Genomic DNA, 17,596 nt, shown 5'->3' with positions numbered 1-17,596 from the left:
TATATAATCTATATATAATACATGCACTGATCTTAGGTTTGAACCTAAGATCATCAGCGTAATATGTAGACTAACCTCTGAACATAGGTGGAGAATATTTTATAAGTTTGAATGATTTTTTATTGTTGTAAGTATATAAATTAGTAGAATATTGAATAGTATATGACAATATAATATAATATTTTTTCTTAAATTGAACATTGTTATTAACTTTAGAAAAAAAAATCTTTACATTTGTGAGACTATATAAAAAATATTTTTCTGTGGAAACCGGTCACCGGCTGTCAATGTCAATGTAAATATCAATAAATATTGTTATCGTATTCTCTAGTTTTCTCATAAAACATAGAATTACTTTAGATATAGTTATTAAAAATGAAGTGCACAATAACGGTTGTTCTATTGTCAATCTTATTTAACTTATGCTTGACTACTTTATCTCCTCCTTCTGATAAAAAGACTCAAAAGAATGTAAAACCACAGGAAGGTGCTAGGAAAAATAATGTATTAGATCGTAAATTAGTGGTTGAAAATGCTTACGTGAAGGATATCCTAAAATATCACGCAACTTACCATCAGGATGTTTCATTTAGGAACTTTAAAAACCCAGTATTGGGATATGTGACGCCTGTAAGTTCTTTAATATTCGCCTGTTGTGTGTTGGAAGCATAAAGATCACGATAAATATTGTGTAACTATATTTAATCGTAGTAAGATTTTAAATCACATTTAAAACATCATTACTACTCTGTACTAAAGTAATAAAATTGTTTTAGTGGAATAGCAAAGGCTATGATGTTGCAAAAACATGGGCTCCAAAATTCAACTACATTTGTCCTGTTTGGTTACAAGTCAAGAGGCAATCACCCAGTGTTTACATCATATCTGGACTACATGATGTTGACCATGCATGGATGAAGTCTGTAAGACAAAAAGGTTCCCAGAGTAACTTGAAAAGTATGTATTTAGATATTAAATATATAAAATAAAATTTTGAATAACATTTAATTAAAAAAAGACTTAAAACCTATTAAAATTTTAATACATATAATTTTCTCTTATATCTTATTAATTGCACTCTGCAATAATATTTTAAAGTTGTAGTTGTTGTTAAAGTAAATGTGGTCATTTGGTTGTTTGCCTTAGTGCTTGTTCATATCTAATTCGCCGACATTTCAAACATATGACATTGTATGAGAGTGTTCACATTTAACTAGTAACAGAGGTCACAATTTACATGAAGTCAAGTAAGTTTAACAGGTTTGAACTGGTTGATTGTCCCTGCGAGTTCTATATGAACAAGCATTTACTATTGATATTTAAGGTTAATTTTTTTTTAGTTCTTCCAAGGTTGCTGTTTGAGAATTGGCAGCCATCAGATCTGAAAGCTTTCTTTATGGAACCAACAGCAAATGTAGAACAAGAAGCACTTATTAATGAAGTAAAAAAAGCCTGCAAACAGTGGAAGTTTGATGGTATTGTTCTAGAGCTTTTCTCTCAAATTGGAAAGTATATCGAGAAATCTGTAAAGTTTATTCAGAAATTTGGTAAGTCTTTGCAATGAAACAATATTAAAATCAGTATATTTTTAAACTAACAACAAAGTAAAACTAAATACTCAAGTTGTCTTGTTATAAATCTGTTCACATTTTTTTTATTAAGGTACATGAATTAATATTGCAGGTTTATCAATGGATGACAATGATTTTAAGCTCATCTTAGTTTATCCACCATTCCGTGGTTATCCCAGTGATGATTTCTTAGTGCAAGCTTTCAATGAAATATATCCTTATGTAGAAGCAGTGTCGGTGATGACTTATGACTTTTCTAACCCACAGAAACCAGGTTAGTCACCACATCAAAATAACCTTAGTCCAAACAAGTAATAAGGTTTTTTTATGAAAGTTACACAACCAAGCTTAGTTCTTAAACATTTATGTGCTTAAAATGATATTGATGTTAAAATGAACACATTCAATGCAACTAACTCACCTGACACATTTATTTTTATATGAAATTAAATCATGAAAATTCTTATTAGATTATATAACACATTCAAATCTGTTTGAAAACTGAAAATAAAAGTAAAATATGCAATATTTTTTTTTATTTGTTTACCTTTTGTTGTTTATTTTAGGTCCAAACGCACCACTGAATTGGATAAGATTGTGTGTTGAAAAACTAATGAACAATGAAGATAGTACAGAGAAGAAATCTAAAATCCTATTAGGATTAAATTTCTATGGAAATGCTTATACTGTTAATGGAGGTGGTCCTATTGTTGGCACAGAGTATATTGAACTATTGAAGAATGCTAAAAATAATCAAGCACTCACATATAATAATAAGACAGGGGAGAATTACATCGAAATCAGGTGAGTTTAAAATTTATTATATCATACTAGCTGTCGCCCGCGACTTCGTCTGCGCGGAATTAAAAAAAAACTAATATGTAGCCTATATGTTCTTCCAGACTGTTTTATATCTATACCAAATTTCATTAAGATCCATTAAGCTTTTCTGGAGATACCTTCGAACAAACATGATTTATCCATACATTTATCCATCCATCCATCTGAACACCTTCTTCTGACAATAACACACCCAACAAAAAAAAGTAAAATCGGTCCAGCCGTTCACGCGTGATGGCGTGACCAAGGGATATAGGGATTCATTTTTTTATCTTATATATATAAAAGAAAGTCGTGTTAGTTACACTATTTATAACTCAAGAACGGCTGAATCGATTTGACTGAAAATTGTTGGGCAGGTAGCTTAGAAGAGATGGACATAGGAACTTTTTTTATCTTGTGTGCATTTTTTTATTCCGCGCGGACGGAGTCGCGGGTAAAAGCTAGTATATCATATTACGACATAAACTCACTTATCGTTTATTATCTTATTAGACAAAAATTTGTAAGATATAATAGATGCAAATATCAATTATAAAAAATATATTTTCAGGACTCCACAGGGTGCGAAAAAGATTTTCTACCCCTCTCTTTACTCAATACACAAGAGATTAGAACTTGCGCATATGTATGGAACTGGAATAGCTATATGGGAATTAGGACAAGGTCTTGATTACTTCTATGACTTATTTTAATTCATTTTTATACTAAGTCAAATATTCAAATATATTTAACAAATAACAAAGACATTCAAAATAACTTATATATAGTGAATTAAATATTGTAGTTATAATAATAGTCAAATAAACTTGAACTGATAGTATATTAAATGATGTGCTATTATTAACAAGTTCAGTATCACCTACTCGTCTGGCGAGATTTTCATACTAAAACATTTAGTGGCATTTAATGTGTTAATGTAAGCATTTTGCACCTTTAATATTTTTTCAACTTCCGATTTAAAGACTATTTACCTTATTATTTATACAATGCATTTTAGTAAAGAATAGAATAAAAATCTCAGTAAATGTCTATCATTTATTCTTCATTCAAATATATTTAACAAACATTGATTCAGTCTTTAAATTTATTCAATAATGCAACAACGTAGGACTATGATGGTAAGCTACGTCAATAAAATATATATACATATAAAATAACTCAGACTATATAACCGTGAATTTCCACTGCACTTAATATCAAATTATTCAAACCTGTATGAGACATTTTCATTAACTTATATAGGAACGGCTAAAACACTCACGTACATATGTCCGGTGTCGGCACCGACTATAGTCCGGTCGCGGAGCACGAAGAATTTCGTACATTGAACTCGCATTACCTCTCTCTGTCACTCCCGCGTAAATACAATTAGTCTCGCTCGCACAGAAACAAAGGCCGCCGTCCTCAGGGATTGTAAACTTTTAGTTTGTTTGTTTGCATAATAAAAAATTTATGGGCTCCGTTAGAAGGATTACCGAAAAGGTTAATTATTGGATAGTTCGAAATGAACAATCGAAACGAATATTTGAAAGACGAAAGTGCAGGCAACATCATCCATTTTATTGTCGGCTTTCCGATAGTTACTTTTTGGTTTTAAAATATTATGCAAATGAATTCTTCACTTCTCGAAATTCAACAATAGAGCAAAGTAACAGTTACTCCGAAACAGAGGAATCGGATTCTGATTTTTGATTTTTATTATTAGATACTTGTCTAGATTTTTATTACTTGTATTATTAAATCTAAATAAATGATTTATATAATAATAATAACTATATTTTATAAGTTGATAATTTTTCTTTCTCCTTCAAAAAATTCATGTAAACCGCACTAAATACAAAAATGTTTGTAACCTCTGTCAGTAGGTAAAGAGGTCATTGTACGAAATTCTTCCTGCTCCGCGACCGGACTATAGTATCGAGCCCCTTTGTCAGGGTGACATATGTACGTGAGAGTTTTAGCCGTTCCTATATATGCCTATATATCGGTTCTAAACATATATCTTTTTCATGTTTAAAAAAAAAACAGATAAAAATGTGCTTGTCCGTTGACTTGGCAGTGGAAAAGTCACAGTAACATTATACATTTTTATCTAAACATTGAATAGTCTGAGATTTTACCTGGCTTATTTTTAAGCCAAATTTGGTTTCTTCTTTAAGTCCATCATGGACTGAGGTCCTTTCATAACGCGATGCATCAGGTCCCAGCACATTTTAGCTGGCAGCAAACTGGAATAAAATGGAAGTAAAAGAACATCAAATTTATCAAAGCAGCCATAACGATATTCTATATTTTCACTGAAAAATACGGTAACTTTGTGAAAATGTTATAAGTGAATAAGTGTTACCAAAAACATTTTGGAATTCAAGTTTTTCGTATAAAAAGTGTTATTTGTCTATACATCACTATATTCAGATTTTGGTGTAGGACACTTGAGGCGACACTAGCGCCATTAGACAAGGCAAAAGTGTCTCGAGTCTCGGCAAAGAACAAGATGTCTAATACTCACCACTTAAGCGGTAGGAGGTATCTAACCGAGCCGGGCATGACACAGTTGACCTCGTTCTTCCTGATGGAGTCTATCATAGTCTCGGCTACGTAGTCGGGCTCAAGCATCGGCATGAGGCGCGGCGAGACGCCGTCGAACATACCCGTATTGATGTAGTAAGGACATACTAGCGTAGCGTAGATCGTGTTGTGGCCGTGAGCCTGAAAATTTACATTATTATGACTATTTATAAGAAGAAGTTTATTGCATACTTAAAAACGCATTTTTAATTGTTTACTTGCAAATGTTTTCTCCAATTTATAAACTGACTGACTAACGTCATTTTGGCATAGCTGGAGATTCGTCTTGGAGTGTAGAGGTTATGATAAATAGCGAATTTAGTCTTTTAATTTTATAGGTTGTTGTAGGATCAGAAACTCACCCTTAGCTCTGTGTATAAGCTCTCGTGGAAGCCGACTGTGGCGAACTTGGTGGCGCTGTAGTCGGTGCAGCGGTAAGTGCCGAGTAACCCGGCGACCGAACCCACCGTCACTATGTGCCCTTTGCCCGACTTTATCATGTCGGGTAAGAACGCTTTCACAGTCTGAAATCAGGAAAACAGCATAGTAATTACTATAAGAGACTGGCTAGGTATGTATAATATGTTTTATCTGAAAATCCATTGCAGTTTAACTCTTGTTCAAACTAAATGGTGTAAAATAAAATATCAGACATACAAGAGCGCACAATTAAATCATTATCAGGAACAAAAAACGTAACTTCCACTAAACAATTAAAACCTTCAATTTAAACATAATGAGAGAAGTTAGTGGCAACTTACCCAATAATGGGATAGTATGTTGACTTTGTATGTAGTCTCAATGGCAGCGTCGCTTAGTTCCAGCAAGGTTTCTCCAAACACCGTCCCAGCATTGTTGATAAGCATGTCCACCTTTCCCACCTACGAAAGATAAACTTATAGTTCTCTGTCAGTTTGGATAGAGGGCGTCCTATACTTCTCCCTATCCCCCAAACATTATTTCCATAATAATATTTATTTTTGCCCTATATAAATAACTATATAGTTGGTTTATACTAAACTTACGTACGTAAAATAATAGATTTCGTTAAAAAAATACGATTTTTCCGCATCTGATACACGGGAGTTTTTTCGTTTGTAGATTACCTTCGGCAACATTTATAAATTAAGGTTAACGCCCAAATGTTTTTTTTATTCGAGGCAAAGGAAGTAACAAATATACTTTTCCGCTTTAAAAAAGAACATTAATTTTCTTCGATACAAGGTTATAAAGGAACTTTTGATAACATTTACACCTACGTTATGCCTGGCTCGAATATTTCAGAAAAAAAAAAAAAAAAAAAATTCAGTCGAATTGATAACCTCCTTCTTTTTGAAGTCGGCTAATAAGTAGATAATATTTTTAATCCTGCCGTTAAAGCAGAGCCAATAAGAGCAAACGGCTACTAGGCGGTATCTATAAATTTTATAAAATGTTACAAATTTCACGTCATTTTGTTTCCTATTTTAACAGGATAATTATAAAATACATAAGTGGCGAATTGCTACATGGAAATTCAGTATTAACGTATCTTTACATAAAACGTATTTCATATAAGTCTACTTGCTAGTTTGTAAACGCTACGAAAAGAAATGGGATTATTGTAAATTTGTAATGCGTCTAAACAAAAAGTAAGATCAATTTATGTAGTAACGTAAGTTAAGGAGTAGAGGATTACTTACCTCTTTTTTTACTTTCTCAGCAGTGTTATAAACTGAGGCCCGGTCTGCGAGGTCCACGATGTAACTTGCTACTTCATACCCCTCGTCGGTAAGTGTGGTGCAAGTCTTCTGTAGAGCTGTTAATAATTATTGTTAATTATTTTTAACTAAGCTCATAAAATACTACGTCATTTTAAGATAATTATAACGGAATTTGCAACGTGCGATATTCCCAAAGCCCAATGTTAGCATTAATTCAATAATACATACGATTTTACGTCGTATACTTTGAAATATATACCTTTACTTGTTGCCTTTAGTTATACAAAGTTATAGAATTGGTAAGGAAGTATCATAAAATAACATACCCTCTTTATTGATATCCCATGCTACAACTTTGGCTCCAAGACGCGCCAGTTTAATGGACAGATGTCGGCCAACACCGCCGCCCGCGCCGGTTACCACGACCACATCCCCCTTTAGGTTCTTCATAGGCCTTATAGCGTTTGGCATCAAGGTCCAGAAGAGTGATTCCAGGATATAGTAACAGGATAACAATAGGAATAGTACCGTATCCTTCGCGATATCGAATACTCTCGACATTTGCGAAGGTGTATGTATCTTTGTGGATTCTAACATGATTACCTGAAATTAGAAAAAAACTTAACATACAGATTTTTCATTAAATAATAAAATTATTATTATTTTATGTTTTTATAGCGGTATAGCCACGAAATAAAGAAGACAAAAAAGTTCAAAGAGTCCAAAAGTAAAAAAAAGACTATAAAACTTTTTTATTTTCCTTGCAAAGAAATAAATAATTCCGCTACAATATGTTTGTGAATAATTAATGTTGAATTATAAAAAATATCACAAAAAAAGACAAGAAACGTAGTTTCGCAGAGTAATTTATTTTCCGTTTTTTAAAGCTTCGGTGCAATTAAAAAACCATTGACGTCATCTTTAAACGCAGCCGGATAAAACAAAGCAGGAATTACAAGTTTGAATTTAGAGGTCATATTATTGCCCTAAACGAAATAAGATCAATATTTTACAATGAAAATATTTTACACGCGATCTTTTTTTCCACCACGCCATTACTGTTATTACAATTATTAACTTTATTAGTTGTCGCCCTTTACTCCGTCCTCGCGGAATTAAAAAATACTTAATAGCCTGTGATCATCCAGATTATGTTTTACATCTAGGGCAAATTTTAACGAGGTCCCTTAGCCGTTCTGGAGATACCATCTAACAAACATCCATCCGTCCATCTAAACTTTCGCATTTATAATATTAGTAAGATTAGTATTCGTTTTTATCTAGCAGTTGATTAGCTGTTATTTGATAAATGTGCAGTAAGTGATACATCGATCAAGTGACTGCTAATAATAATGAAGATTATAGTAAGTAGTTCGAGAGCCTAAAAAACTTTGTTGGTAAACAACATTTACATATTATATTAGGTTAATTATATTAGGTTTAATTTCTAGTAAAGTAAATTATATAACCAAAGTAATTAGCTCTATGTTTATATCCCTTCGTGAAATTTAGTAAAAGAGATGGGAAAGAAATAATGATGTTTTTCGTTAACGACAATGAATATGTTTTCTCTTTATGCATCCACCATAATCAAATTTTTCTACAACCTTGAACACTCTATAAGTGTACAACAAGTTGTTATATCTATTATTTGACATATTATGTAAAAAAATTAAATGTAATTATTTTTTCATGTCCAATATCGTTTCTGTATCACTACTATATATTGGAATTGTAAATAGTAAGCACTTTTACACAGCTAAGGTCGTCCAGTTTCTCGTTTGGTTCGGTAACAAAATTATTCCATTAAGTTATATTAGCAGTCTTACTCAAGACATTCTAGTCTAAAAATATTAGATTACTTCATTTCTAATAATAATTATTGTAAAATGCAGTTTAAAGATTTTAAAACAACGTAATCAAATTTTAAGAAATGTAAAAAGTGTATAATCTTAAATATACAATAAGCTTGGATTACCCCATGAAATTCCGAGGTAGATCATATAACAATGGAATGACACCTTATTTTTCAAAATCTGACTTAGCCGGAGGTCCGAGACCTACTTAAATATTACCCTCCTGTTCTATGCCTTGCTAAAAGTATCGTGCCAATGCCAAGTATTTGTAAACCAAAAGTGCAGAAACATGCCGTGCATATTTTGGATGCTTTTTGTACAAGTCCTGCCAAATATTGTGCAATACAATAATTGCCGTTGTGGTTTTTGAGACTCGATATGGGATTTATACTTAGTCACCATTTATCAGTGTAAATACAGCTGAAAACAATACGTAGGAAACATGCATTCAAAGGTGAACCCTGAATGTGATAAACAATGAAATTAAAAATTTACAGTAAATTATTAAATAGACCATTTGCGTAGCAATACCAATAAATGTTTTTAAGCAATTTATAGGATTTATAGTGAAGTTCTAAGAAGTCAACTTAGGGTAATTTACATTCAGATGTACAGTACAATATTGCCGCACACCGCCGCCGCACAAACACAAATGTACGCCTTGTTTGCGCACTCCATCTTTCTGCACGTCAATTTTTCTACATCTTGACGTGTTCATTTTTTAGTAATCAATAATTATTTGAACAGAAATACTTCAATTTTACTAATCAAAGTAACGTAACCTATAATACCATCTTTTCAATTACGTGCTTTGTTTGTTCTTTCCTTCAACGACGTGCGATATGAAGCTATAGATAGTTACTTGTCGTACGCTTAACTCTTGTTCACCATCTACATTAGAAAGTTGTGTAGAAAGTGATTCCCCGATACGTAGTAGGTCAAACTTGGGAAATTCTTTGATTCTCGCTTTATCCGTTACATTTTTATAGTAGAAACATTCTTAACATAACATACATTTTTATATTATGCATTTTATAAATTTTAATAATATTTTAATGTTTTGATGGGTGGATGGATAGATGGATGGACGGATGTTTGAATGTATCTCCGGAACAGCTCAGCGAATGTTGATGAAGTTTGGCACGGATGTAGAACATAGTATGGATAACACATACGCTACTTATTACGTTTTTTTTTTAATTCAGCGCGGACGGAGTCGCGGGCGACAGCTAGTTTCCTAATAAATTTTTAGGGAAAGGGCACACTTTTTTGATTGCGTCAGGTCAAGTAGGACAATGGCCTAGTGTACATATAGAGTAAATAATACTACGAAAAGTATTCAGAACGATGCCACACATTTTGCTCGTTCGCTGCGCCTTTAAAAAAAATAGTGGGCACGCTTGCTTGGTGCAGGATAAAAAAGGTAACCATGCTAGTTGATGCTAAAAGTAATCCGACCCCTTACTGTTGGGTTAATATATCTTGAACGTCACATCAGTCATTGTAACTGTTTGTTGTTGTGTTGTTTAAAAGTTTATTGACATGCCCATTTCTCATACTTAGGTACAAATTGAGGTTCGTGGTCTCTGCCTACTCCTCTGAATTACGTGCGTGATTATATTGATTTTGTTGTTGTAGCATATAATTGACTTACATTCATAAAAAAATCTTGATTTTTTTTAACGATCCGTAAAAATACACGATCTACTTTAGTCGACAAGAACTTTAACGAATCAGTTTAAATTGAATGAATAAATGTTTAACTTATTAAAAAAAAAAATTTTATTAGTTTAGGTTTTATTTAAAAAACATAATATTTTGTTGTGTAAACATAAATATTTTTGTCGATCAAAACAAATTAAGTAACAAGTCATGGTTTTGTAAGTGCTAATTGTAACATTCATCATCATTGAATTAATAGTTTGTAACGTTATGATTATTGACAAATTATAAAAGTCATTTATAATTAACTAGCGGTCGCCCGCGACTTCGTCAGCGCAGAAAAGTAACAAGTAGCCTACAATATGCTTGCCTGCATCGACTACCTTCCCGTCAAAGTCCTTTCAAAATAGGTCTAGCCGTTCCGGAGATTACCCGGAACAAACTTGGCCTTGCGGACAGACATACAGACAGATCAACAGTAGAAAGACAATTTTATTAAAAAATGTTGTGTACGAAATATGTTTTTTTTCGATATTAAATACAGAGGCACCGATTTTATTAATATGTAGATATTAACATCTGAGCTAGAGTAGCAAGCCTGTTAAAAAGCTTATAATAAGGGTTTCATTCATCTTATCCACAATAACCGTCCTATTACAGCAATGGTTGCCAAGTTTTTATGATCAGTGACACTTTTATACTTGTTAGGGACTACTATGTAGGTGTAATAAAAAATCTGTCATAATCGAACTGAAACGTTAATTAAAAAGTTAATAGAAAATTACAGAAAAAGATATGATAATGTTTTTAGTTTCTGAAGAGTTCGGTATCCTACTCATATTGTTACTCAATGCTACACGCAAATCATTTACTTTCAAAAACTATTCCTCGCCTTGTTTTTAATTATCAACAAAGCAGAAAATCCTTGTTCACATAATAAGTTGATGAGAAAATCATAAAATAGCACAACGCGATTAAATTATTTGATCCTAAATTTAAAATCATTCACGAACCGTATTTAAACTTCTACGACCACTGGTGTTTGGGAACCATTACATTACAAGCTATATTGGTAATTTTCTTTATTTTGAGTCAAAACAGCCGTTAGCTACATTATTAGCTCTGATTTAAAACAATAAAAGAGCAATTTTTCATATCTGTAAATTTTATTTTATTTAAGTTACAGACAGATATTGGTCAATATGTCATTCTACAATGTCAATATCAAAAAAATGTGTGTTAAATTTTGAAAAATAAAATGTCGTAAAGTATATTTTGAAAAAACAAATTCAAATGGTATACTTACAAATATTTGAATACCGCGAAAGTGGGTTAGTTATTTTACGCCCGGACTTTTAAAAAGTTGTATTTCCCGCGCGAATGGAACGTTGTTCGCGGCGGTCGGTCACTTACTGCGTGTACGCTGCTCTACTCTGCGCTTTCTCTGCTAACGGTATCTACGGCTTTTCGCGCGCGTTCCTCTCACAGTAAACACAATAATTAAAGAACAAGTATAACCTCAAATTTGTTCAGATTAACTTGTCAATAATACATACTGTCCGGCTTTAAAATATCTACTTGTTACTATTAACTTACACCAGTCCACATAGGATATAGACCGACATAGGTGGTCTCCCGTCTCCAATGCATTCCTTGTTGCGGTCCTGCTCACCGCATGCAGCAACTTCCGGCCATTCTCACGAGGTCATAACATAGGTTTTTAATTTTACCGAGGTTATAACTGAACATTTGAAAATAAATGCATAATGGGTTCTGTTGTTTTTGTTGCGCATAATTTTCAGTGTACGTAATTATATTCCTTTCTTTCTCAGATTATGTCCTTAATAAAAAAAACAAAACCAAGGCCTCTGTCTGACGTGAAAGCTGAGGAAATTTCCACTTATAGAACGAGGAAAGAGGTTGTAATATAAAAGAATGGTTGCAGTTCTGATTTTTCTTATTTGACCAGGAGCTTACATTACTGATTCACCTGTATATAAAATATTTTTTAAAGAATGAGAAGTGTGATAGTATTTTTTTGTACTGGAATTTTACGGCGACAAGTGTTACAAAAACACAGTTGCCTGTTACAAAAGCATTTACTTATAATTATGATGTAACATTGTAATGGGATATTAATGGCCAACAATCAAGTATTTTTTCAAGACAAAGTGCTAACATTCAAGTAACAATTGTGACGTCGAATAAAGTGAAAGGGTGATATTATTACTGCGATGGACAGAGAACATGTATGCAATATAGTTTTTTAGTTGATGGCACAAGAGCAACATTAGTCTGGTCTTTTAGAATGTTTAATACAATAATTAATTTTACAAACGGATTTCGATGTGTTGAGTATAACAGTCGGTTTCCATTGCCGACATTCCTCTTTGAAAAACTATATTACTAATATTATAAATGCGAAAGTTTGAATGGATGGATGTTTGTTAGACAGTATCTTCGGAAAGGCTACATGCTAGTACATTTTAATACAAGGGCTTCTGCTATTCATGGTCATAATATAGGCTGTATAGCCTATATACTTTTTTCTTTATGTCAAGTGCTAAGAATCATCGTTACAGCGTAATGCGACGTATAAATCATGTATTCATCTCATATCGTGTAAAACAAACGTGACGAGTTTTGAATATACCAATACCTGCAGAGACAAGATACATGATTGATACGCTAAAGGAAGTAATTTAGTATTGAACTTGTATAGAATAAAGGGAATATAGAATTATGTGTTCCACGGATTGCTCGCCTGGGCAAGAACTATAACTTTACAGTAGCTTTATTTGGTCATTGTTTTTAGTTTCCTTGAACTTCCCGCCTCCGCCTTTATTATACTTCAACCCAAACAGAACTTTATTGATCGAGTCGTCTATAGTCAAGGAAGTTTTCGATGACTTTTTTGAAGACGAAATTAAACGTCTATATTTCGAGTCACACAATCTGTTATGTTTTTTTTTATATCATAAGTTGGCAAACGAACAAGTGGCCACCCGAATTCGCCTAAAAAGCGAAGCGATCGCTGCTCATAGATATCGACTGTGCAATTGCAGATGCGTTGCCTATTTAGTCGTCGGAGGCGTGGGTGCATAGAAAGAGGATGTTTCCAACCTCTATACGTCCCCTCCTCCGTCAAATACATTGCCCCTACCCATCATTTATAAGAAAGGGGTGTAAAGGGAAAGGGGACAAGAATTCGGCCATCACGAATTCAGTCAAAACGCGGAATTGCTTCCACTTCACGAAAAAAACAGGACAAAATATTTTGGTATTTTCGCTCCCAGATTGCCCACATTATGTTGCGTTTGCTTAAATGAATATTTCTTAATAATACATATAAAATCTTTTTCTAAGCGAGCAAGTTTTAAAATATTTAGTTTAATCATTCGATATTAGCATGTCTTGTGCAACGTTAATGCTAATAGAGTACCATATTATGGGTATTTGTGTCCAGACTGGCACATGCCATTCTCGTTCGCTTTGTATGCCGTCAACGTAAATTCGTCATTAGTTGAGGTCGGCCGTAATAGTCCATAGTCTTTGTTTGAAAACTGTCAAAATGTTGAACGTGACACAAAATTCTAAAATACTTATTTACTTGTAACGTTAACACACTTTCTGGTTTTGAATATACATATGTATTTTGGTTTTAACGAAAGTTGATATTTGATCTTTTTGTTCAAAGATTTTTTATTATGTATCCATAGATATACAGATGGATAGTTTCATACAGTAAATCGAGTAAGGATTTGTATTTTTGAAATATTATTAGTATGCATGTCGCAAATGTTTTCCCGTGAAACGAAATTTTTTCTCAAACTCTGGAAAATGCAGTGTATAAAAATTGAAAGAAAAACATATTGAAAGAAATACATTTGTTAAAATGTTAATTAATGTTATCTTATTATTATATTAATCTAAAACAAAATCATTTATTCATTTAACAAACACTTTTTTAATTTACAGTGGTATAAAACCTGCAACATCTGTTGTACGAATTGGCCAGTATGACCGGTGAAATACCTAGACCACACAGAAGACAGGATTGAAGTACAAGTCATCCTACTTCTCGTGTCACGAGGATCGGAGCTGTCTTCTTTGTGGTTGTGGTTTTACTTTTATTAGTTGCTTGCCTTACTACTGTTAAAACTGTCCTGTTTCTAGGCGTCCCGTTCACTGTCGGTTAAAAGTAGGCAACACATCTGCGATTGCGGAAGTCTATGGGCAGCGGTGTCTATGAGTTAGGTCGTTTACCACCTTATATAATACTAGCTGTCGCACACGACTCCGTCCGCGAGGAATTAAAAAAACATAATATGTGGCCTATATGTTTCTTCTAACAAATATCGATCCATCCATCTTAATATTCGCCTTTATAATATTAGTAAGATAAAAAAATAATTGTATTTTATTTTTGTTATGAAACCATTATTTTAGTTTTTTAAATATTTTTAATGTATTTCAGGTATTATAAAATACTATAAACTTCATTAAAAATACACATAAGGAAAGAGGTTGTATATAATTTTCCTTATAGGTAAATGACAACACTGAGGCAAATTAACACAAAGCCCTGGCGCCCCACTTTGGTGCTCCTATATATGTATATATTAAGTATATATAGGTATATGTTTGTAATGTTGTAATGTGAATGCTTAAATATTTAGTTTTGTAAATAATTTTCTTTTACAAGTTGCTTAATAAATAAATTTCAACATAAACTAAAAACAAAACCAACAAAGATTAGCTTTTAAAGTAAACACCTATAAAAACAATATAGCAAAATGTTTCAAGCGCACCAAACGTTATATTTATGTACGAAATTTAAAAAGGAAAACGTGCTCTAGCCGGTGTTTATAGTGCATGCGTTTCCCTTTTAAGAACTGGCCTCTTTGTTATTATAAAAGGGAATTTATTAATTAAATACTATCTTTCGATGTCACTTTTGTCGGCCAACTTGATTACAATAAATTATTTGATTCTAATTCATACTTTATCGACAACGCCTGCTAAAATTAGAATGGCATTGAAAACTTTTTGCAATACATCTATCAGCGGAAAGCACAACTATGCGTCAGCGCTTTTAGTTTAGTATGTCCTATGCCCGTTCATGGTAATTTGAACATTTAAAACGGTAACATTTAAGGCAGTTTCAACAATTGTACAGAATGTAATAAGTTAAGGTATTCAGCATGAAGATTGTAGATATTATTATTTGAATATAATAGAGGTAAATAAAATTAATCTCACTCATTCTTTCACTTCTGTAAATAACAAATTTTTATACGTATGTAATTTTAAAAATGGTTAAGTTATTTATAAATGCTTAATTAATATTTTTTTTATTTTATAATTTATGTAATTAATATTCTCTTGTCGTGGGAATTGCTTTTGTATCGTTTTTATATATTTTTATTACCTTATCGCGAAACAAACCTGAAGTTTTTCAACCCAATTAACATGAATATATTATAGTTACTACTAGCTGTCGCCCGCGACTCCGTCCGCGTGCAGTTAAAAAAAAAAATAGATGTTGGCCGATTCTCAGACCTACTGAATATGCTCACAAAATTTCATGAGAATCGGTCAAGCCGTTTCGGAGGAGTACGGTGACGAAAACTGTGACACGAGAATTTTATATATTAGATAGAGGCTGTTGTTTTAATAAAATTATATATGTACAAAATTATTCTGACATATTGAAGACCGATCTGAAAAACATACAACTAAACCAGTGTAACTAAGACACGGTTAAATTTAATGAAATTACTTTTTCAAAACCATGGTTAGTGGCCGGTCGAAGGTATACGTATGGTTAAATTAAGTAACTACTACGTAACAGGTAGATAACCACAGATCCTCTGAACCGAAGACCTATCAAACCTGTAGCACAAATATGTACCATGTATAGCCAAAGTGGCGACAGCTCTAGCTAAGTGTCTTGATAAATTTAATAACTGCTACAGTTTTTTAGTCAATATCTTGACAGTTTGCAACTTCTCAGCAGGCCGTATAGGCATGCGGGAAAGGCACAGGTATAGTCAGCCCTCATGATATTTAAAAAATACATACATATAAGTCCATACTGATACTTCTACTACTAATCAGCTTGAAGTTGTCAAACGCTAGAGTTAAGCCTCTAATAAATTTTTATTACTTATGATAATATCACTGGTAAATTCACTATTACGTCATAAGATACCACCTACATACCTATCTATTCTAAACTTATTAAAAATACATCTTAGTTTTTGTACATTATTGCTTCGATGCTGATTTATGATATTTCGCATATGCAAATATGTTTTAACTCTGAAGCAATTAATTACGATATATCATAGTAATAAATAAAACATTTTGATTAATTATAATATTTACAACTTGTTCTTGAGATTGGCGCATACAAAAGATTAATTCTTTATAATAATTTGTACTAATTTCCGAAGTGTACCGTCGTAGTTTTCAACTTTTTTATGCATTTCATTAAAAAGCTTCCTCAAACCCGATTGGTAGTTCTTGAGATTAATGGGTTGAAACAAAATCTTCGGCTTTTTCCTATAATATACCTAAAAATAAGCTACAAATGTAGATTTTCTTAGAAATCTTTTATTTTTAAAAATTAGTAGAGAAGTGGAAATGGAAGAAATTGCCACAATTATCTACACAACAAATATCTTGCTTCTTACTAATATTATAAATGCGAAAGTTTAGATGGATGGATGTTTGGTTAAAGGTATATCGGAACGGCTCAACGGATCTTGATGAAATTCAGCAGAGATGTAGATTATAGTTTAACACCTAGGCGATAGCTAGTATCATATAAAGTGCAATTTTTGATTAATTCTTTTACACGAACAGTTTTTGGTTTCGAAATTGAAAAAATAAGGTAATTAATTCATAATCAGAACCGATTCTCATAAAATGTTTCTCTTGGGAATTCTTTGTTATTTTATATCATTGCTTTAAAATATATTTTCCACTTTTTTGTTTTTATTTCACTGTACTCAAAATACAGTTTATAAGTACTTTTGAGTAGTATCAGATTCTTCGGGATCCTTCTTTCATGGCGTGACGCGACCATCCTATCCAGCTCAGTAATCACTCCCGAGTGTTGCCGTCTTTAATTAGGTTAGCATAATATGAGACGAAAGTTTCAACAATTTAATTACCGAATACATACTTATTTCGCTAGCTTTTAACTTACTCAAACATTTTAAACATTGAACTATTATAATAAACAGTAAAGTCGTTTTTTTGTGACATAGTATGTAAGTGTAGTAGTAAGTAAAGTTATGGAGATAATATTAAAGTTGATTTGTCAAAATGACGAAAAACACAATGTATTACTATCTTCCGCAATACTGTTTACTTACTTGTATTG

At 32.4% G+C, this 17,596-nt stretch overlaps 2 protein-coding genes across 2 annotated transcripts; one reads left to right on the top strand and one right to left on the bottom strand.

Annotated features, from left to right (window-relative positions):
* The first annotated feature begins 303 nt into the window (after window positions 1-303).
* On the top strand, window positions 304-3,160 carry LOC106720972 (chitinase domain-containing protein 1). The gene is made up of 6 exons (XM_014515780.2): window positions 304-630; window positions 777-957; window positions 1,341-1,547; window positions 1,684-1,845; window positions 2,138-2,375; window positions 2,965-3,160. Exons 1-6 carry the CDS (start codon window positions 376-378, stop codon window positions 3,104-3,106), a joined length of 1,185 nt encoding a protein of 394 aa, XP_014371266.1. The 5' UTR covers window positions 304-375; the 3' UTR covers window positions 3,107-3,160.
* Window positions 3,161-4,492: 1,332 nt separating this feature from the next.
* LOC106720958 (short-chain dehydrogenase/reductase family 16C member 6) lies at window positions 4,493-11,641 on the bottom strand. Its single transcript, XM_014515763.2, has 7 exons — window positions 11,510-11,641; window positions 7,012-7,288; window positions 6,665-6,780; window positions 5,744-5,863; window positions 5,345-5,506; window positions 4,924-5,123; window positions 4,493-4,642 (listed from the first exon to the last, which is right to left on the bottom strand). The coding sequence occupies exons 2-7, from the start codon at window positions 7,280-7,282 to the stop codon at window positions 4,546-4,548; spliced, it is 966 nt and encodes a 321-aa protein (XP_014371249.2). The 5' UTR covers window positions 7,283-7,288; window positions 11,510-11,641; the 3' UTR covers window positions 4,493-4,545.
* Window positions 11,642-17,596: the final 5,955 nt, after the last annotated feature.

Source organism: Papilio machaon, chromosome 15 (assembly GCF_912999745.1).
Source record: "Papilio machaon chromosome 15, ilPapMach1.1, whole genome shotgun sequence".
Classification (NCBI taxonomy): Eukaryota; Metazoa; Arthropoda; class Insecta; order Lepidoptera; family Papilionidae; genus Papilio; species Papilio machaon.
The sequence above is the reverse complement of the archived record's forward strand: the minus strand, read 5'-3'. Positions and strand labels throughout refer to the sequence as shown.